We start from the raw sequence: 22,309 nt of genomic DNA, 5'->3' as shown, positions 1-22,309 counted from the left end.
ATAGTATGCAATCAGGGTTTTTATTTAAAGTATATTGGGGTATAAAGCATATTAATATTCTAATCTCACTATCACCAATAAACTATGTGAAAAATAAACAGTGCTGAGATGAATATCCTAAAATTTGAGTCTTAAGCCAGACTGAGAAGTGTTCCAAGCAATGGGTTGCTTCTTATTTAAAGACAACCACCACCATATTATCAGCAGGTCAAATATCCACACAATTTAGTAGATTTTTAGTATTAGTTTACAATTTGGGAGAGAATTCAATGAACGGAATTGAATTATTGTTCTCTCCCTGCCCCTCACCTGCTTTCTCTCACTCATACACAGATGTCATTACACTTTTAACCACACAAAGTGCTTCACAACCAATCTCATTCACCCTAACAGCCTTGCAAGGTAGGTCACTATATAATTCATATTCCATACACAGGAGAACTAAAGTTAAGAGAATGTGACTTGTGCAAGGCTAGGCAGCAAGTTTGTGAATACTATCCTCCAAACATGATTAAGTTCCTCAACAATTGCCATTTACCCTGGAAAATGAGGCTATAGCTAGCAGAGAACTATTTCAGGAAAACAACTTTTGACAGCAAAACTAGAATTGGAATTCACTTAATCCAAAAAGGCTTTCTCTATAGTAAGATTTATAGTGGCTTGGTTCACAAGTAGCACTGACCCAAACCATGGCTAAGCATGGACATAGAAGCATGCAGGTACTCACAGAAGAAATCCCAGACACTTTATTACTCCCCGGTCCTTCTGCTGCTGTTACCAGGAGCTAAGCCATGGCTAGGCTTAACAGTACATCTGAACCCAGGCTTGATGTTTGTTTCACTTTAGACAAACCAAGACTGGTAATCCAAAAAGAAACCTTGGCTGCAGTTTGTGGTTTGTCTGGAGTGACCGAAAGCATGGCAGCAGCAGCAGGAGGAGGAGCAGGGGAGGAGCAAAGTGGACAGGATTTCTGTTTTGAGTACCTGCACACTTGTACGTCCATACTTAGCCATGTTTGGCTTACTGTCCCATGCTAACTGGATGTTAATAAAAAGCCATGCAAATGGCTATCCTAATGGGAAAATGTGGTAACACTCTGATAAGATCAAACAAAATCTTATTGCTTTCTACATCAAGAAGATATATTGTTTTGAACAGCTGAGTAATCATTACCTCACTGTGTTTAGAAACAAAATTTCCCATGCTTCTCAGTGGAAAATCTCACATCAATTCAATAATATAGAAAAGAGCCGGCACCAGTTTCAACAGCTGTTTACCCCATCTAGGTATGTCACCGCTGGGTTGTGTAAGGAAGCAGAACATGCTCCCTTGGCATTATTAATGAACCCTTGCCAAGGAGCAATTTTTCTGCTGACAGGCAATGACATCAAATTACAGGGAACAAGTATTACTGACAGCATGCCTTAGTAGTAATGAAGATTAGTTCACTGAAAGCAATTCCCTGGCTGAGGCATAGAAGCATCTTTGGTCGTGGAAACACTAAAAAGAGGTCATGTAACAGAGTGGATGAAAGTACTATTGTGCACAATCGCAAATGCTTCCAAAATGAAGTAGCGTATCCACAGTTTTGTCAATACCGTGAAAAAAATTATATGCATTGCTATAGATTGGCTCGGTAATAAATTCAATTTAGGAAAACTAATAAAGACAAAAATATACCTCTCCATATTATTTTTACCTTGTTCATCAAGAAGCTTTTTTGTGAGATCTTCTGCTTCATCACCACAGTCTAATTCAAGAGCATCATCATTAATGTCCAGATTCTCCAGGTCCAACTCCAGATCATCAGTACCAGACACATCTTTGTTTTCCTTAGTTTCTTTTAACTCTGTTTTAAAAATAGTAAGATGTACATACTTTTCCCAATTTTTACCTGGCCCTTTGACCCTCCATGTTCATAGTTTACAGTTTCTGAAGAAAATATAATACAGAGAGCGAGTGTCTCTTTAATCACTGACACTTAAACTGCCTCTTAGAACAGCTTCATTTTTCAATAAGTTTTAAGCACTGTTCTTACTCCTCCAAGAAAATAAAGTTTTCATGTGATTTTTCAGTAGGCATAGGTATCGTAATAGCAAAGTGCAATTTGTTAAGAAGATACACTTGTGCTGCAGAGCTAGCATATACACGGATCAGCATAAAATGCTACTACCCTCTCTATCACAACTTCTAAAACAATGTTGCAAAAAAAATAAAAATGTACCTCTAGAATCATCTTTACCAGAGTCCTTAATCTGGGAACATTTTTCGTTATCCTTGAACAAAATAGCCGGCACAAATGCTTTTAAATCAATTAGGTTCTCATAGAAGTTTCGAGCATCTTCATCCTCCCAGATGCCCCCCTCCAAATCATATTCACCAGGTTTGCCTGGGGTAAAAATGTCAATGCCAGGCCCATGTTCTGGAATATAAAAAGCAGGATGTTATATTACAGCAGATTTCAGTACCTGTATCAATTTGTCACATAATTCCTTCTAATATACACGAGGATGAAATCAGTGGGGATTGCAAAGTAAAGAACAGACACACCAAGAAGCAATACTAGGAGAAAAGCGACAAAACGATCACAAGAAGTTGCCCACTTTGCTTTGTTTTCATTCTAAAAAAAGAGGGGGATGGGAGAATAGCTATTAATATGCTTTTGTGTTTCCATCAGAACTAAAAGGTTTGCCTTCTGAACTAGGAAATTCCATACCTTCAGGCACTGGTTTATCCTGTGGAAGATCAGGCATATTTTCATCCAGGAGATCGGCTAAAGACTGGGAGTTTGCCAACAACTTTTGATAGGACATAGCAAATTCTTCATACTGCTTATGCCGATCTTCACTCAACTCTCCTTTAGAGTGTAGAATACGCCTAGAAATATAAACCAAGAAAAAAGAGAGCAATGAAGATTCCAAGTATGAACAAACAATTGTAACTCTAGATTTTAATTCTTCTTAGAATAACCCAGAGTTAAAATCCATCAAGAATATTCAACATCAACAAATATTTGACTATTAAAAATTGTATTACTGAGCCCATAAAAAGGAGGATAAAGCTGCTTTGCAATCTTTAAAGAAAAAGATCAGTATATGATCAGTAAGAGCAAAAAATGTTTTCTTTGAAGCCATACGTTTTCAGCAGCAAGCTATTTGTAAGCTGCTCCAAAAATAATTATCAATACCTTTGAAATAACATAAATTCGCATTCTTCACTTTCTCATAGCTATTACTACTTATAGTATTGATTCGCTTTTATTTTCAAATTATACTCCATATTTTGGCTAAAACAATTATCGTACTTAAAAGTTATGCAAGCATAGCTAGAACCCTGGAGGCTGAAATATAAATTTCAATAATGGGACAAATAATAGGAGGGAGACATGGGGAAGAAAAGGAATGGATGTGATCAAGTCCAGTTGTTGTTGTTGTTGTTGTTTAGTCGTTTAGTCGTGTCCGACTCTTTGTGACCCCATGGACCAGAGCATGCCAGGCACTCCTGTCTTCCACTGCCTCCCACAGTTTAGTCAGACTCATGTTTGTAGCTTCAAGAACACCGTCCAACCATCTCGTCCTCTGTCGTCCCCTTCTCCTTGTGCCCTCCATCTTTCCCAACATCAGGGTCTTTTCCAGGGAGTCTTCTCTTCTCATGCTTCTCATGAGGTGGCCAAAGTATTGGAGCCTCAGCTTCACGATCTGTCCTTCCAGTGAGCACTCAGGGCTGATTTCCTTAAGAATGGATACATTTGATCTTCTTGCAGTCCATGGGACTCTCAAGAGTCTCCTCCAGCACCATAATTCAAAAGCATCAATTCTTCGGCGATCAGCCTTCTTTATGGTCCAGCTCTCACTCCCATACATCACTACTAGGGAAACCATAGCTTTAACTATACGGACCTTTGTTGGCAAGCTGATGTCTCTGCTTTTTAAGATGCTGTCTAGGTTTGTCATTGCTTTTCTCCCAAGAAGAAGGCGTCTTTTAATTTTGTGGCTGCTGTCACCATCTGCAGTGATCATGGAACCCAAGAAAGTAAAATCTCTCACTGCCTCCATTTCTTCCCCTTCTATTTGCCAGGAGGTGATGGGACCAGTGGCCATGATCTTCCTTTTTTTGATGCTGAGCTTCAGACCATATTTTGTGCTCTCCTCTTTCACCCTCATTAAGAGGTTCTTTAATTCCTCCTCACTTTCTGCCATCAGTGTTGTGTCATCTGCATATCTGAGGTTGTTGGTATTTCTTCCGGCAATCTTAATTCCGGCTAGGGATTCATCCAGCCCAGCCTTTCGCATGATGAATTCTGCATATAAGTTAAATAAGCAGGGAGACAATATATAGCCTTGTCGTACTCCTTTCCCAATTTTGAACCAATCAGTTGTTCCATATCCAGTTCTAACTGTAGCTTCTTGTCCCACATAGAGATTCCTCAGGAGACAGATGAGGTGATCAGGCACTCCCATTTCTTTAAGAACTTGCCATAATTTGATGGTCGACACAGTCAAAGGCTTTTGCATAGTCAATGAAGCAGAAGTAGATGTCTTTCTGGAACTCTCTAGCTTTCTCCATGATCCAGCGCATGTTTGCAATTTGGTCTCTGGTTCCTCTGCCCCTTCTAAATCCAGCTTACACTTCTGGGAGTTCTCGGTCCACATACTGCTTGAGCCTACCTTGTAGAATTTTAAGCATAACCTTGCTAGCATGTGAGATGAGTGCAATTGTGCGGTAGTTGGAGCATTCTTTGGCACTGCCCTCCTTTGGGATTGGGATGTAGACTGATCTTCTCCAATCCTCTGGCCACTGCTGAGTTTTCCAAACTTGCTGGCATATTGAGTATCAAGTCCAGTTACATACGTATAACTACATATTCATGCTGAATAATGAAGTTTAAACTAAGGGCTTCAAAAGAGAGGCAGATTTTGAAGGGTGGTGACACCAGAGAGGTTTTAGGAAGGAATTCCAGGAGGAGGCAGCAAGGTACAATGGGTAAAACCCTCCCCTAGGAGGTGCATCTGGAGCCTTCATTATATACCTTTAGGCACCAGGCAAAAAGGTTACTCTTCAACCAGGCCTTAAGCCGATTAACATCCTATATTATTTTATATGCGTGTTTTTTTTGGGGGGGGAAGGTTATTAGTTTGGTTTGTTCTTATTGTTTTTATTATGTATTTTGTGTTTCTATCTTGCATTTTTATGCTGCGAACCATCCTGGGATCTTTGGATAAAAAGTGGCATTCAAATTTAATAAACAAACAAGCAAACAAGCTGTTCAAACAGAGGCTAGTGAATTAGGAAGGAAATCAGCAGTGTTAGAAACTGGGATATGAAAGCTAGGGGCACCAAAACAAAATGTCTAGGCACCTTTTTATGTTTATTACTATTATAATTTTGCTGCAACGCTACCAGATCAGGCAACCCGGCAAAACAAAAGAAAAAACTGCCAGGAGAATCAGGTGATCTGTAGGTTAGCTATGTCTTTTGCTACCACGCTACCTCGCAAAACACCTGATTCTGCCAGCAGCGCAGCAGCAAAAATAAATAAAATATTTTATTTTGCTGCCAAGCATATCAGGTGTTCTAGAAAAGTAGCTCAGCAGCAAAAGATGAATGTTTTCCTATCTTGCCGATGCTAGTTGGCAAGGGTGGCACTTGGACATCTCCAGCCAGTCACAAAAGGTCGGTTGCCAGTCGCAAAATGTGGCAGGCGACCGGCTAATATTGAACGATGCAAACGGAGATGAAGGGATCAAACTCAATTCAAGCCTGGACTTCCGGCAATTTCCGCCAGAGTGAGTGCCACAATTTTGTGAGTGAGTGCCACAATTAAGGGTTCATTTAAATATTTCCAAAAACCTGAATGCACCCAAGGGGGCTCTGGGCTCAGAGCAATTATTATAGGTGTCATTGCCAAAGAGCACATTAGCAAACATATCTGACCATATAGCAAGTCATTAGAAAGTGCTTACAAAAGAAAATTCATAGAATCATAGAATCATAGAGTTGGAAGAGACCACAAGGGCCATCGAGTCCAACCCCCTGCCAAGCAGGAAACACCATCAGAGCACTCCTGACATATGGTTGTCAAGCCTCTGCTTAAAGACCTCCAAAGAAGGAGACTCCACCACCCTCCTTGGCAGCAAATTCCACTGTCGAACAGCTCTTACTGTCAGGAAGTTCTTCCTAATGTTTAGGTGGAATCTTCTTTCTTGTAGTTTGGAACCATTGCTCCGTGTCCGCTTCTCTGGAGCAGCAGAAAACAACCTTTCTCCCTCCTCTATGTGACATCCTTTTATATATTTGAACATGGCTATCATATCACCCCTTAACCTCCTCTTCTCCAGGCTAAACATGCCCAGCTCCTTTAGCCGTTCCTCATAAGGCATCGTTTCCAGGCCTTTGACCATTTTGGTTGCCCTCCTCTGGACACGTTCCAGTTTGTCAGTGTCCTTCTTGAACTGTGGTGCCCAGAACTGGACACAGTACTCCAGGTGGGGTCTGACCAGAGCAGAATACAGCGGCACTATTACTTCCCTTGATCTAGATGCTATACTCCTATTGATGCAGCCCAGAATTGCATTGGCTTTTTTAGCTGCCGCGTCACACTGTTCGCTCATGTCAAGTTTGTGGTCAACCAAGACTCCTAGATCCTTTTCACATGTACTGCTCTCAAGCCAGGTGTCACCCATCTCGTATTTGTGCCTCTCATTTTTTTTGCCCAAGTGCAATACTTTACCTTTCTCCCTGTTAAAATTCATCTTGTTTGTTTTGGCCCAGTTCTCTAATCTGTCAAGGTCGTTTTGAAGTGTGATCCTGTCCTCTGGGGTGTTAGCCACCCCTCCCAGTTTGGTGTCATCTGCAAATTTGATCAGGATGCCCTTGAGTCCATCACCCAAGTCGTTGATAAAGATGTTGAATAAGACCGGGCCCAAGACAGAACCCTGTGGCACCCCACTAGTCACTCTTCTCCAGGATGAAGAGGAACCATTGATGAGCACCCTTTGGGTTCGGTCAGTCAGCCAGTTACAAATCCACTGAGTGGTAGCATAGTCAAGACCGCATTTTACCAGCTTCTTTACGAGAATATCATGGGGCACCTTGTCAAATGCCTTGCTGAAATCAAGGTAGGCTACATCCACTGCGTTCCCTTCATCTACCAGGCTTGTAATTCTGTCAAAAAACAAGATCAGGTTAGTCTGACATGACTCATTTTTCAGAAATCCATGCTGACTATTGGTGATCACAGCATTCCTTTCTAGCTGCTCACAGACTGTTTGCTTAATGATCTGCTCCAGAATCTTCCCTGGTATTGATGTCAGACTGACTGGGCGGTAATTATTTGGGTCCTCTCTTTTCCCCTTTTTGAAAATAGGGACAACATTTGCCCTCCTCCAGTCTGCCGGGACTTCGCCTGTTCTCCAGGAATTCTCAAAGATGACTGCCAGTGGTTCTGAGATCACACCTGCCAGTTCTTTTAATACTCTTGGATGCAGTTCATCTGGCCCTGGAGACTTCAATACATCTAAACTAGCCAAGTATTCTTGTACTATCTCCTTAGTTATTCTGGGCTGTGTTTCCTCTGCTGAATCATTTGCTCCAAATTCTTCAGGTCGGGCATTGTTTTCTTTATTGGAGAAGACTGAGGCAAAGAAGGCATTGAGGAGTTCAGCCCTTTCTGTGTCCCTTGTTTGCATTTCACCATCTTCTCCTCTGAGTGACCCCACTGTTTCTTTGTTCTTCCTTTTGCTACGAACATACCCATAAAAGCCTTTTTTGTTGCTTTTAACCTCTCTAGCAAGCCTGAGTTCATTCTGTGCTTTAGCTTTTCTGACTTTGTGTCTACACGTGCTGGCTATTTGTTTGAATTCCTCTTTGGTGGTTTCCCCCCTTTTCCATTTTTTGTACACATCCTTTTTTAATCTTAACTCAGTTAAAAGTTCTTTAGATAGCCACCCTGGCTTCTTTAGGCACCTTCCATGTTTCCGTCTCATTGGTATTGCCTGAAGTTGTGCTTTTACTATCTCCCTCTTAACAAACTCCCAGCCATCATGAACTCCCTTTCCTTTTAGTATTACTGTCCATGGGATCTCACCCAGCACTTCCCTAAGTTTTATGAAGTCGGCTTTCTTAAAGTCAAGAAATTGAGTCCTAGTATGCTTGGCTGCACCTTTCCGCTGTATAGTAAACTTCAGAAGAGCATGATCACTAATGATCCTTCCACTTCTACCCCACTAACCAGGTCATCAACATTGGTTAGGACCAGGTCTAAAATGGCTGTTCCTCTTGTTGCTTCTCCCACTTTCTGGACAACGAAGTTGTCTGCAAGGCCAGTGAGGAATCTGTTTGACCTTATGCTCTTGGCTGAGTTTGACATCCAGCAAATATCCGGGTAATTGAAGTCCCCCATTACTACTATCTCCCTTCCTTTTGCATGCTTGGCCATCTGTTCCAGGAAGGCATCATCTATGTCCTCCGTTTGGCTTGGGGATCTATAGTAAACTCCCACAATGAGGTCCCTGTTATTCTTCTCTCCCTTAATTTTGACCCAAATGCTCTCACTTTGGCTTTGAGGTTCTAAATCTTGGATCTCTTCACAGGTATACACATCCCTGACATATAACGCCACTCCTCCTCCTTTCTTGTCTGGACTGTTTCTCTGAAATAGATTGTATCCCTCCATTATTACATTCCAGTCGTGGGACTTATCCCACCAGGTTTCAGTGATGCCTATTATGTCATATTTAGTTTGCTGTACCAAGAGCTCAAGCTCATCTTGTTTATTACCCATGCTTTGCGCATTAGTGTACAGACATTGAAGTCCATTAATCATTCCCCCGTGTCTCTTATTTAAGGATTTCTTCCTCCCATCACTAGGTCTGCGTGCTGTTTGCTCCATTTGGTCTATGACATTTGGATGATCATCTTCATCAATTGATAGACTCCTACCTTCAGGAGCACTGTCTCCCTCCCCCACATTAGTCAGTTTAAAGCCCTCCTGATGAGGTTTCTGAGATTTTTGGCAAAAACATTCCGCCCAACCGTTGTGAGGTGCAGCCCATCGCTTGCCAGAAGTCCATCTTCAAGAAACTGCAGTCCGTGATCTAAGAATCCAAACCGTTCCTGTTTACACCATTTGCGAAGCCAGCTGTTCACTTCCACTATTTTTCCCTCTCTCCCTGGGCCACGTTGTTCAACTGGGAGGACAGATGAGATGACAATTTGTGCATTTAATTGCTTCAATTTCCTGCCCAGAGCCTCATAGTCTCTCTTGATCTTCTGGAGGCTATTGCTTGCAGTGTCATTGGTTCCCACATGAACCAAGAGGAAGGGGTATTTGTCAGTGGGTTTTATGATTCCTTGCAGTCGTTCAGTTACATCTTGGATCTTAGCCCCGGGGAGACAGCACACTTCCCGAGACATCTTGTCAGGCCCACAGATCACTGCTTCTGTTCCCCTCAGTAGGGAATCCCCTATCACCACTACACGCCTCCTCTTAGGTCTGGTCGGGGTTCTTTCGTGAGCTGTCCGTTCCAAGGTCGCCTGCACATTCCCTGAGGACTGACTTTGCTGCTCGTCTTCATATACCTGATCGACTGTAACGAGGGAGAGATCCTCAAATGGAGTCTGCTCTTCGTCTTCCATGCTAGGGGAGAGGACCTCACAGCGATTGTGTATTTCTAAACAATCAGAGCGAACCCTGGGCTTCCTACTTCTTTGAGTCACGTTTCTCCATATATCTGGCTCCTGTGTTGGTGAACTAGCCTCCTTCTCAGGGGAGTCCCCTGTCTCCTCCTTGGTGGAGACGGTGTGCTCTGTTGCTTCCAAGAAGAGCTCCAGCTCTCTGATTCTTTGGAGCGTAGCCACACGTTCCTCCAGTTGCTGGACTTTGTCTTTTAAGAGGGCAATCAACATGCAATTGCTGCAGGTAAAGCTGCCTGCAACCTTTGGCAAGATGGCAAACATTGTGCAGGAACCGCAGGCGACTGCAACTGTTCCCTCACTCTCCATCTTGAGAACGTGTCGTTGGGGCTGGCTACAGCGGTCCTCCATCATAAGAAGCGTGCAGACAGGACAAATAACTCCCCCCCAAAAAACCCTAGGTCTCCCCCAGCAAACGTTTGAGACTAGCTCCCCTAAATCTAAAAGATGGATCAAACTGCGCGCGCCGCTGCCCTGCAAGCTCTGATAAGCTCCTCCCACAGCTAATCACCTGCCTCAACAGAAACCCTGCCCCCTCTGACCTTTGCACAGGGAGAGCAGCTAATCAGCCACAAGAAACACACACACAAGAAACACCTTTTTCCTCCTTCTTCAGCTGCTGCCCTGCAAGCTCAAATTCAAATCTAACACATATTCACAAAAGTGATGGAAAATATGAGAAGAAACTAAACAGGTGGCAATGTGATATCCTTTAACAGTGCCCTCAAAATTTGCCACTTGAAGCAGCCCATCTCACATTACCAGAATTTGACAGCCAGACTGCTGACTGGCGTATGATAGTCAATATATATAAAACCCATACTGGCAGGACTGCACTAGCTGATTTTGACCTATAAAGCCTTATGTGGCTCAAGACCCCATTACTTCAAGGACCACTTTTCCCCACATGAACCAACCTGGATCCTGTGGTCATCACCCTTCTTTGTGCCCCCCTCCATGGGAGGTTCAGAGGGAGAGGACATGAGAACAGGCCTTTTCAGGAGTGGTCTATTGCTTGTGGAATGCTGTCCCTAGGGCACCTGGTGCCATCTGTAACCAGGTTTAGGTGCCAGGCAAAGAATTTTCTTTTCCCCCAGACTTTTGGCCCTTAACTTTTAAGAGTGGTATTGCCTCTTTTAGCGGGTAGGACCTGCAGATATGCTTTTTTATTTAGTTGTGTGTTTACTCTTTTTACGTACTGTATTTTCCCACGTATAAGATGACATTTTTTTCCTGAAATTTTTTAGTGATAAATTTGGGGTTGTCTTATACACAAGTAAATACAGTAAGTAAGCAAGAGCTGGAGCCACAGCGGTAGCAGAGAACATCAGCGAGGAGACTGCATGCCTGCTCTTCCTGGCCTAAAAGAGTACGCAGTGAGTACCAATACGTGGTGAGTTACAGCACCAGATCTCAACATCTCAGTGAACTTACAAAAGGGGTCATGTTATACCCAGAAAAAATATATACATGGGGTTGTGTTATACACAGAAAAATACAATATATTGTGTCTTTAGGATTTTAACTGATTTTTATGTAAGTTGCTTGAAATACTTGGTAAGAAAACTGACTAACAAATATAGTAAATAATAGTAATACGCAAATGTAGGGCTACAGGTGATTAGAGGACTAAACATTCACAATTCTATTCTTTTTAGATGCAGAATGGAAGGAAAGCTAGCAAGGGATGAACACAAGGGATGAACACTGGATATTGGTAGCTAGATATCAAAGCTCTGCCTCTGCTTCAGACTGGCAGTTAGGAAGTGACCCTGTACACATTCAGTAGCATGCAGCTAGGATGAAAAAGCTGTTAACACGGTATCTCAGTTGGCGTCTCAAATCACTATGCTCCAGAAAGCAACTGCTCTGTAAACACTTGCATACAGTGTTCACTAACGAATACCTCCGCTTTACAGAACTGCCTTTTCTTCTCCTGAAGATGTCCCACAAGGCAGCAGGTACTGAGTTTTCCTTGAGGTTTACTCCTGAAGCCTTTCTCATAAATGAGTTCTCACAAATGCAGAAATCTCAACATAATGATCTCTCCCCTCCCACCAATGGGAGCAACCAGTAGCACTTGTACCATACACCAATCAGGTTGATATTATAACTCGTGACTGCCACCTCGTTTTGTTTTTCTGTGTTTGCAGCACCAAAGTGACCTCTCTGGGGCGCAAGCCAGGGCAGTGTGTATGGAGGTCCTGGGTTGTTGCTGATGTGGTCCAGAGAAAAGCAGAGCAATATGCCTGGCACCAGCTTGGATGCAGGAGTTGTTGGAAGGAGGCATACAGGACACCATCCAACTGCCTTAGGGACTCCACTCCGGATTTGTGTAGGAAGTTACTCCTTAGCCTTACAAACCAAAGACCAGTTCTATGAGGAACTAGACCAGGCTGTCAGGAGGGTCCCAGATTGTGAACACCTATTCCTGCTGGGATATTTCAATGCCATGGGAAAGATAATCACACATGTGACAACTGCATAGGGTACTTTGGTATTGGCAGCATGAACGAGAACGGACAAAGGCTGCTTGAGCTATGCTCATATCACAACCTCTGCATCACAAACATGCTCTTCACTACCAAGGCAAAACACTTCATGTCCTGGAGACATCCAAGGTCAGGCCACTGGCACCAACTGGACTTGATTGTCACCAAGCGATCGGTGTCAGTCACTCCGTGTCACACAGAGCTACCACAGAGCCAATTGCAACATGGATCAGTCCCTGGTAGTGAGCAAGATCCCTCTCCAGCCAAAGAAGGCCTATATTACAAAGCATTAAGTGTGGCCCTCAAATCAACACTGCTAGAACAGTCATACCTGAACTTCGTGAACGCTTCTCTGATTCTGTTAAACAAGCTCTACTGAACTGCCCCAGAAATAGTGTCAAAGCAAGGTGGAACCACAACAGCGAGGAATTTACAGCACAGCTAGGCCTTCCTTGGCAAAAGAGAGCAACAGACCCTTGACTGGTTTGAGGCCAGCATAAAGGACATGGAACCTGTTATTGCTGCAAAGTGTGAGGCTCTCCTGAACTACAAACATGCTCCTTGTGAAAAGACACTTTCTACAATGAGAAAGACAAGAAGTGATGCCCCGCAGATGATGTGCCAATGACTACTGGCTAAAGCTGTGCTACAGCATCCAACTCGCTGCTGACACTGGAACACTCACAAAATGTACAAAGGCATGAAGAAAGCCTTTGGACCAACAATCAAGAAAACTGCACCACTGGAAACCTTGTCAGAAGATATCATCACAGATCACAACAAGCAAATGAAGCAATGGGCAGAACACTATCAAGAATAGTACTCGCAGGAAAACATGGGCTCTGAAATTAAAAGTATCCAGATTCTGCCTGTCTTGGAAGAGCTGGATGTTCCTCCCTCCCTTGACGAGTTGTAGGATGCTATCAACTCTCAGGCATGTGGTAAATAATATATATAATAATAATAATAATTTATTATCTGTACCCCGCCCATCTGGCTGGGTTTCCCCAGCCACTCTGGGCGGCTTCCATAGAAACCAAAAATACACTAAAATCATACATTAAAAGCTTCCCTGATGTCTTCTGAATGTCAGGTAGTTGTTTATCACTTTGACATCTGATGGGAGGGCGTTCCACAGGGCGGGCGCCACTACCGAGAAGGCCCTCTGCCTGGTTCCCTGTAGCTTTGCTTCTCGCAATGAGGGAACCGCCAGAAGGCCCTCGGCGCTGGATCTCAGCGTCCGGGCAGAACGATGGGGGGTGGAGACGCTCCTTCAGGTATACTGGGCCAAGGCCGTTTAGGGCTTTAAAGGTCAACACCATCACTTTGAATTGTGCTCGGAAACGTACTGGGAGCCAATGTAGGTCTTTCAAGACCGGTGTTATGTGGTCTCGGCGGCCACCCCCAGTCACCAGTCTAGCTGCCGCATTCTGGATTAGTTGTAGTTTCCGGGTCACCTTCAAAGGTAGCCCCACGTAGAGCGCATTGCAGTAGTCCAAGCGGGAGATAACCAGAGCATGCACCACTCTGGCCAGACAGTCCGCGGGCAGGTAGGGTCTCAGCCTGCGTACCAGGTGGAGTAAAGCCCCAGGACAGGATAGAGCCCCAACAGAAGTGCTGAAAGCCAGCTTATATACTTTCCTCATTACAAACCTCCACAGCCTCCTCTTGCAGTGATGGGAGCAAGGATCCATGCCACAAGACATGTGTGACTCCAGCAAGAACAAAAGCAACAACTACTGTGGGATCTCTCTGCTGAGTAACGTGCGGAAAGCCTTCGCCCATGTAGTTCACAACATATTATAGTCACTTGCTGGAGGGTCAAGCCCTAGTCACAATGTGACTTTAGAGCTCAGAGCTCAACAGTAGATGTCATTTTCTCACTGAACCACCTGCAGCAGAAATGCCAACAGCAGAAGCACCTTCATAGACCTGACAAAGGCCTTGTGGTCAGCCACCATAACCAGCAATCTCTCAATCGATGCTGAGCTGAACAAGCGTATTGGCAAGGCAGCTATGACAATGGGTCGCCTCTCCAAAACGGTATGGAAGAATGTGATGCTAACGTCCAGTACTAAGGAGAAGGTCTACCAGGCTTGTGTGCTGAACACATTGATTTAGAAGGGAGTCGTGAGCAACTTATAACTGTCAGGAGCAACACCTTAACACCTTCCACATGTGCTGCATCAGGAGAATTTGGGGTATCACAATGCAGGACAATGTTCCAAAGAAAGATGTGCTCTCCTAAGCAACGTTCTCAGTGTGTTCACACTCCTGTCTCAGGGACATCTACACTGGCTTGGTCATGTCCACAGACTGGAAGGTGGCAGGATGCCCAAGGACGTGCTCTGCAGGGAGCTAGTTTTAAGCACCAGGCCCGCTGGCAGACCAACTCTGTGTTACAAAGATGTCTGGAAATGTGACATGAAGCTTGGCAACACCAACCCTGCCGTGTGAGAATCCCTTGCAGACAACCACAGCGCCTGGAGACAGGCAGACAAGTCATGTATCCATAGTAGTGACCAAAGGAGAAATGACCTATGGGAGGAGCCCAGAGAGAAGAAACGCTATGGTGCACCTGCAGCAGCACAACTGGATGCTTTCATCTGCCCCAGCTGCAAATGAGCATGTCTCTACCAGAAGAGTCTCCACAGCCACAGCAGTCGCCACAACTTTTCAAGAGCTTGACTTCACCCCCAAAGGCGCACTGCTTCATTGTCTCTCGAGACAGACAGATGCCAACACAGAACTGCTCATTCAGAGAAATGTTGCAGAAGAGCAAGTTCTTTCAGTGCAATGAGTCCAGAGTTTGCAGGTGCACCTCAATATTTGGATCAAGACTATTTGCAGACCTATGCTGGCAATACACCCAATGCTATCCACAAAACTACAAACTGGATGTATCATCTGACCGGGGGGGGGGGGGATGTTCTTTCATGCCAATGGGGAACCTGTACTCTTAAAGTAATAGCTTTAAAGTCAGCAATTTTAAAACTCAATTTTATTCATTAAATGTAATGCGCAAGAGGAAGATAATGAAATAGTTGAGGTGGGGCAAGTCAGGAAACACAGGTGTTGGAATGAGCCATCACACACATGGATTTACCATTCCTGCAAAATTAAACATCCATACACATACTTATGTGATATTGTATCTTGCTTCTCTGGTTACACATAACTTCCCTTACCTTTCTCAATGCCCCATTTCCCTAAATTTATGTGGCCCTATTCCACACTTACCCCATCCACTTCTCTTCTATACAAATCTGCAATCAATTCTTAAGGAATGCAGGGCGATATCTAACTACCATATGTACTCGAGTATAAGCCGACCCGAATATAAGCCGTGGCACCTAATTTTAGCACAAAAAACTGGGATAACTTATTGACTCAAGTATAAGCCAGTTCACCACACCACAAACCTGGTGGTGGCAGCAGTGGTGGAGGAAAAAAAGCAGCCCAAAAGGGCTGCTTTCGGGCCCCTCGTCCCTGCCGCCTCTGCCGCTCGCAAGAGCAGGCATAGGAGCCGCAGTTGGGAGAGGCACAGCGCAGCGCAGCGCCTCTCCCAACCGCACCTCCTGTGCCTGCCCTTGAAAGGCGGGTGGCAGCGGCAGGACCAGCAGTGAGAAAGGGCTCCTTTTAGGCCGCTCGTCCCTCCGCTGCCGCCCGCCTCACTCGAGTATAAGCCAAGGAGGGTTTTTTCAGCATAAAAAATGTCAGCTTATACTCGAGTATATATGGTACATTAGTGTAGACCCACCCACCAAAAGTTTCAAGTCCAATGATTTTAACATATCTACTCTTGAGTATGAATAATACTGAGTATCACTCACAGTTTTAAAATATTTATGTTTTAAGTTTTTGAATTGTTATTGGTGTCTTTGATTTTGTTATAGACACATAGAAATGTAGTACTGGGAGGGACCCTGAGGGTCATCTAGTCCAACTTCCTGCAATGCAGAAATCTCAAGTAATGCATCCATGACAGATTACCACCTCTATGTTTTGATTTTACTTTTTTAAAAAGATTAATGATTGTATTGATTGTTTGGTTTTAATGTACACCTCCCTCGAACCCATGTTTTGGATGAAGGTCCAGTTTAGAATGCAGCTGCTGTTCCTCCACCCCCATTAACCATATTTTATGGTATACCAAAAGCTTACTAAGGGAAAGCAGGCACAATGAAATTTAGGAGGCTGTAAAATACTTAATATTGTAAGCTAGAGTGCATCCACATGGAAAAACAGAAGCTGCTAGGGCTTTAAAAAAAAAAAAAAAGCTAGCACATTCCTAAATTACAATGTGAATAATTCCAAATCAGAGCCAGAAGACACTGTTAAACCTACAAGATGGTTATAAGACTAAGGGTTGCATCCAACATCATACTCAGAGTAGACCCATTTAAATTAACAGACATGACTTTGGGCACATTAATTTCAGTGCGTCTACTGAGAATTTACCTGGGAATAAGCCCCGCTGAACTCACTGGGACTTGCTTCTGACATGTAGGATTGTAATGTTAGTCCATTTCCCAATTCAAACCTCAAAGCATGAAATTATACTTTGTGGTCTCTTGGGGCGGAAAAAGTTTTACCCAATCCATTTTGAAACTCTAGCAAGTATTAGAAACCTGTCAATTCATTTAAGAGCATTTAAAATATTACCTGTTTTGTCTTTCAATATTTTGCAGTTCCCTGTGGTCCCTTTTCAGATGTTTGGTCAAAGATGTAAAGTACTCTTTCAGCAGATTTTGGAAAGGCTGTTGTTTTTCTGGGCTAATGATTTCACTGGGAGGAAAACTCAAGTTAAATTTATCTGATGCACTTTTAACCTTCCTTGGTACCAATCCAGCAATGTCATCTCCACAGTGCCGACAAAAGCTAATAACCACTGAGACATGGGTGTGGGATTCACGATCAGCATTAATAATGTTTTTTACTTGTTCATAGATTAAAGACAAGCCTTCCTTATCAGTGAAAATCCCAACTATTGTCAATTCTGCAATAAACCGCAAGTCTGTTCTTAGTTTTGTAATGTTGGATGTCTTCTCTTCTTTCCTGGCTTCAAAATGTTTCTTCCAGACTTGAAGTAGTGATGGAGCAAAATCAGCATAACGTTGATGGAACAGAGAACACAAGTGCACAGCACAATTCACATCTGATATTTTCAGTTTTGCTTCCACTATAGAAGCAACAGCCTCTGCAATGTACTTGCTTAAATTGAGGCCATTAAAGTCATGGGACAAGGAGTCTCTCTGCTGTTCTGTGATAGTTTTTAACTTCTTAACAAAGGCAGTGTTCTTCTTGAGACTTGAATCCAGCCTGCTAAAGAAGTTCTCTTCAGGGCGGCTGTCTGATGCATTCTGGTTTTTACTTCGGAGTTCCTTTCTTGCTTGGTGGCGCTCCCAGGCTTCTTGGTGGAGCTGATGGGCTTCTTCTTTCTCTCTAAACAGAATATGAAGAATATTGTGTTTAAGTAGGGCTGAAATTTTAAACATTGTAATAGACTAAAAAGGCAAGCCTAATTAACAGAGCAACATATTTTTTATTTAAAGGTTGCAATAAATGACGTCTTTGTGGCAACAAAACAGACTTAACCTTCCTCTCCTGCCCGCCCTCCCAAAATCTGCTCTGGAAGTTTAGGGGACCCTCTAGAGGAGGTTTGGGTGGACTTGGACAGTTGCAGGGGAGAGACAAGGAGGGTGAACGCCTGTTGGTCAAGTGGATGCAGCACTGGATTTCACCCAAGAATGTACGAAGATTACAGATGGCAGGCACCATCTTAGAAAATTTCCTCTTTCCTCTTTCACTCTCGCAAGGGACCGTTTCACTAAGATGGTGCCAGCTGCAACATATACATTCACTGTCTAAGAGTATGTTTTTTGTTATTAAAAATGCTTTCAATATATGCAAATTTAAATCGGAACTAGTCTGAGTAATCAACAAATTTATTCAGTCTGGTGATAGCACTAATTTTAAAGCAGTAAAGTGCAGATAAATGAATTTCCTAATGAATTGCAAAATTCATTAAACAAGTAATCTTGCTTTATTTTTTCCTTATATCTGTACTGCAACATTTTAAAATGACATTATTGTTATACAGTCATACCTCATATTACGTTTGCTTCAGGTTGAGTGTTTTCAGGTTGTGTCCCGCGGCAACCCGCAAGTACCGGAAAGGGTTATTTCCAGGTTTCACTGCTCACGCATGTGCAGACGCTCAAAATGACGTCGTGCGCATGTGCAGAAGCGGTGAATCTTGACCTGTGCAGGCGCAGGCGCAGGCTGCGTTCTACTCATGTTGCAAACGGGCCTCCGGAATGGATCTCGTTCACAACTAGAGGTACCACTGTAATGAAGTGATGCTTCTAACCAGCAACCCTTTGAAAATGAAGTAGCTTGTCAGTCAGAAATTTTCCACGAATACTCAGACCAGCATCTAAAGAGCTCTGTTGGGCATTTCCAGTGGGATTTCCTACTGTATTTGACCAGCAAACTTCCCATATCACAAACCACTTAGCAAAGTCTACTAAGCTCCAAGAGTAGCTTATGATGTGGAAAAATAGATCTGTAGTTTGAGGAACACAAGGAGAAAGCTACCTTGGGTGCACAGAACTAGTTATATTGGGTTCCTGGGCATCAGTATTTCTTAAGCTTTTTGAAGTGGGGCTTGTCTATTTGTATTGTACTTCCATAGCCCAACAACCTAGTAGCAAGCATTTCTTCTGCACAAGGGGAAAACGCAGCTCTTCTTTCAAATGGAGCAACTTCCCTTACAATTTCCATGGAGCTATTCAGCCCACCCAATCCTTAGCTCCCTGTGCTTCCCCATCTGTATCCCAGCACCCTCTCTTATAGAGTGTGAAAACCTACATACTAGCAGCAAATAAATAATAAAGTCTTACTTCAGCTGGGCAGCTGCCTCTTCTTGTTGTCGCTTTACTTCTTCTTCCTGCTTTTTTCTCTCCTCTTCTTCAAGTTTTTGCTTTTCTTCCTCCTCTTTCTTCTTCTGCTCTTCTTCAGATTTTATCTTCTCATCATCTTTTTTCTTCCGCTCCTTGTCTTCTTTTTTCCGTTTCTCCTCCTCCAGTTTTTTCTTTTTATCTTCAGGTGGTTTTAACATTTCTCTCTTCATGCCAAGCCTGACATCCTCTTTGGGTTTGTCCCGGCTGCTACCTGACCGCCTCTCGTTGAACTCCTTATCTTTATTACTTAATGATGTTTCTTTTTCTTCCATGCTTGCCGACTTCTTACGCTCTGCTGGCATTATGTTACCCAGGCAGATCTGAAAGATTATTAACAACACATTGTCATTGCATTCACAAGTTAATAATCAAGGCCTCAAAATGTTGTTTCTAAACTACAAATGGATATTTTTTCCAGAGCTATGTGCTGTCAAACTGGCTTGATTATTAGTGGAAGGTGATAAGTACTGCTAAATGCACCAATGCCTTCCTTCAGCCCACAGTACATAACAGAAGCAGCCCAAGACATTTTGATAACCGATAAAGTAAATCCAAATGGTATCCTTCTTCTTACTAATTAGCATGAGGTACAATCTACAGAAAGTTCTCCTACACAAATCCCACTGAAATGAGAAGCTGCACAATTGAGTCCATCCCTTTCTCACTCTACAGTTTACACCCCCAATCTGCTGTCTAAAGTAGTCATCTCAACTCAGCTCAGGGTTTTGGGGCCTCTGACACAATAGCAAAACCATGAACAGCTGAGGGCAGAACATCGAGCTACCACCAGAAACAAACTCCTGTAATAAATTATATTCCTTCCCTTACATATGGTGGCATCTTGAGTTTTGACTTCCCGTTTGTCATCACCGGCTTCTGGTGGTGAAGGAAAATACAGAACCATGGCCTAGAGGAAGTTTTCTACTTGCTGGGGAAGGGCAGACCTTGAAATGAGGATACTGTGTCCACTGGAAGCCCCTGTCTCCTGTAACAGTTAATTCCACTCTCAATAATATACACTGGATTGCCTTTTTTTAACCAAGTGTCACAATCAGAGGACTAAAGTCACAGAAGCTTAACAAAAGGAACTACAATAGCATACCAGCAATTGCTTTTTCTATATGCCTGACTATAACCAAGTTACTTCAATTAAATAAAATAAGCAAAAAAGTTGCTTGCTTGAAAACACTTTCAAAATATCTGCTTATAAGTAGTTTATCATTAGAGAAGGAAATTTTGGGTAATATACTCATAGTAGACCAACAGTGATCTATTGTTCAAGGACTGACAACTTTACACACAACTATAACTTATTTTCTAGCATGATCGTGAAAATACACATAATTCCTTTCAAGCAAATAAGCTATGGAACTTACAAACTCATTGTATGGACCTGATAAGCTCCTCCGAGTTAAACAAATCATCATGCATGTATGAGTATTATGTACACCTTTACAGTAGTGTATTGAATCCTCTAATTCAAAGATGCACACTGAGACAATTAAAGAACAAAACCTGCAAACAATTAAGGAAGTTTAAGTAAACGCATTAGACTGGTGCACCATCTCCTTTGTTGGGAGGAGGGATACAGTTGCTAACTATTTTTGATAGGACTTTCTTATTCCAGTCCTACAAATACTAGCTCTTTAAGATTCTTTAAAATGAGCAATTCATTATTAGATAGGTTAAAACCACAACATTCCAATAAAATGCACACTGAAGTGCCTTCAAAACTAAGCTCTGAATTCTTACAGCACACGCATTAAAACGTATGTTCACCATTAAAATCTAGAAGAAAAAACCCAAGACTACACCAGTTAGTTGTTACTGCTAGACAACAAACAGGATATTTACCACCTAATAATTGTTTGATAAAAACAAGTATTACAGTCAGTTTTGCACTCCATTAGTTACATTCCAAATCTCTGTCTACTCTTAAGCATACCTGATAAACAGTGAGAATTACCACAACAGTTGTTTTTAAGCATTGACACTACTTCATTGATGGATCTACTACTGAACATCTTCTAGCCAATGCAACATTAACACTCTTACAGCATTTATAACACTTGATCAGTTGTAATTTAACACCGAAGAAGCAGTAGTAGTACTCTACTGCTGTTACGACAGTGTATACAAATAACTTTGGAGTAGAACTAACTACTTCTGCTCACCTTGGCTGTTTCTTTTGCACCCAGGGCTTTTTACTCAGCTCAAGACCCATTTCTTCCCAACCCAGATACAAAGCATGAAACAATAGCCCTTGTATATTCACCCTGAAATTTATGTATTATTAGTGCAAAACAAAAGCACTATACTTAAAGCTGCATTCACATTCATCTTTTCAAAAACGACTCCCATTCCATTACCTCTAATAAATGCTTTCTCCCCATTCGTACTTTACTCTTTGACAACCGAGCTTTATATACCTAGTCCTAGGCAGTGATATGGGTTGAAATGTTGTCCAAAAGAGTTCCACTATTTTATTCCTCTATCGAAAGTTTTCAACTTTTAAAATGGATTGCTTCATAAAATTAGCAATATGATGAATGAAGATAGTAATAGCCCAAAATTTAAGAACTGGAATGGTTACAATATTGATCTGATCTAAAATCAAAATTGTAATTAATTCTTTTCAGGTGACTATCAGTAGGAAGCATGCATATTTATGTGCACACGTCACTTGAAATTGTTGTGCAGGCCTGATCTGGTCCATTTTATATCAATAAGCCACCCCTTTATGGAGATCCTGATAGAAAGTTTTACAAACAAAACTTCAAGTTCCCAGCAAAGCTGATCTCTAGGTGATAAACTGAAGTTCACAAATGAAAGCATATGAAAATCTAGAAAAGAAATGAACTGTAACATAACTTCTATTAAAAGCTTGTTTTTCGATTAAAGAATTACCAGGTTAAAACCAACACCACTTAAAAAAAATCTGAAACTACTGTTAATTACAGTGCAGTATTTTAAGTTACAGCACAACAGCAATTGTCCTCAAAGCAATGCATATTCATTTCTTTTGTGGACAAATCTCAGGTGCTGCCTGTACTTGAGTAATATTGGAACACAATCAAACTAAAGGAAGTCTGATGGATAAAAAAAATCTAATGGCTAATTACCAAGAAGCTCTTTCCCACAACACACACACGTAGAGTG

General features: G+C 42.4%; 1 protein-coding gene across 6 annotated transcripts in view; it reads right to left on the bottom strand.

Moving 5' to 3' along the window:
• Positions 1–22,309, bottom strand: part of UPF2 (UPF2 regulator of nonsense mediated mRNA decay) — a gene marked incomplete at its 3' end in the record, with an annotated part of 60,987 nt that overhangs the window by 32,137 nt on the left and 6,541 nt on the right. For all 6 annotated transcript variants that reach the window (XM_081879067.1, XM_081879069.1, XM_081879072.1 and 3 more), the window contains exons 2-6: positions 19,091–19,470; positions 16,851–17,630; positions 2,717–2,877; positions 2,225–2,422; positions 1,700–1,849 (exon numbers count right to left, since the gene is read on the bottom strand). In XM_081879067.1, coding sequence (XP_081735193.1) covers positions 1,700–1,849; positions 2,225–2,422; positions 2,717–2,877; positions 16,851–17,630; positions 19,091–19,470 — 1,669 coding nt within the window. The remainder of the gene's footprint in view (positions 1–1,699; positions 1,850–2,224; positions 2,423–2,716; positions 2,878–16,850; positions 17,631–19,090; positions 19,471–22,309) is intronic.

Source organism: Podarcis erhardii, assembly GCF_964252035.2.
Source record: "Podarcis erhardii genome assembly, chromosome: 10".
NCBI classification, from domain to species: Eukaryota; Metazoa; Chordata; class Lepidosauria; order Squamata; family Lacertidae; genus Podarcis; species Podarcis erhardii.
The sequence above is the reverse complement of the archived record's forward strand: the minus strand, read 5'-3'. Positions and strand labels throughout refer to the sequence as shown.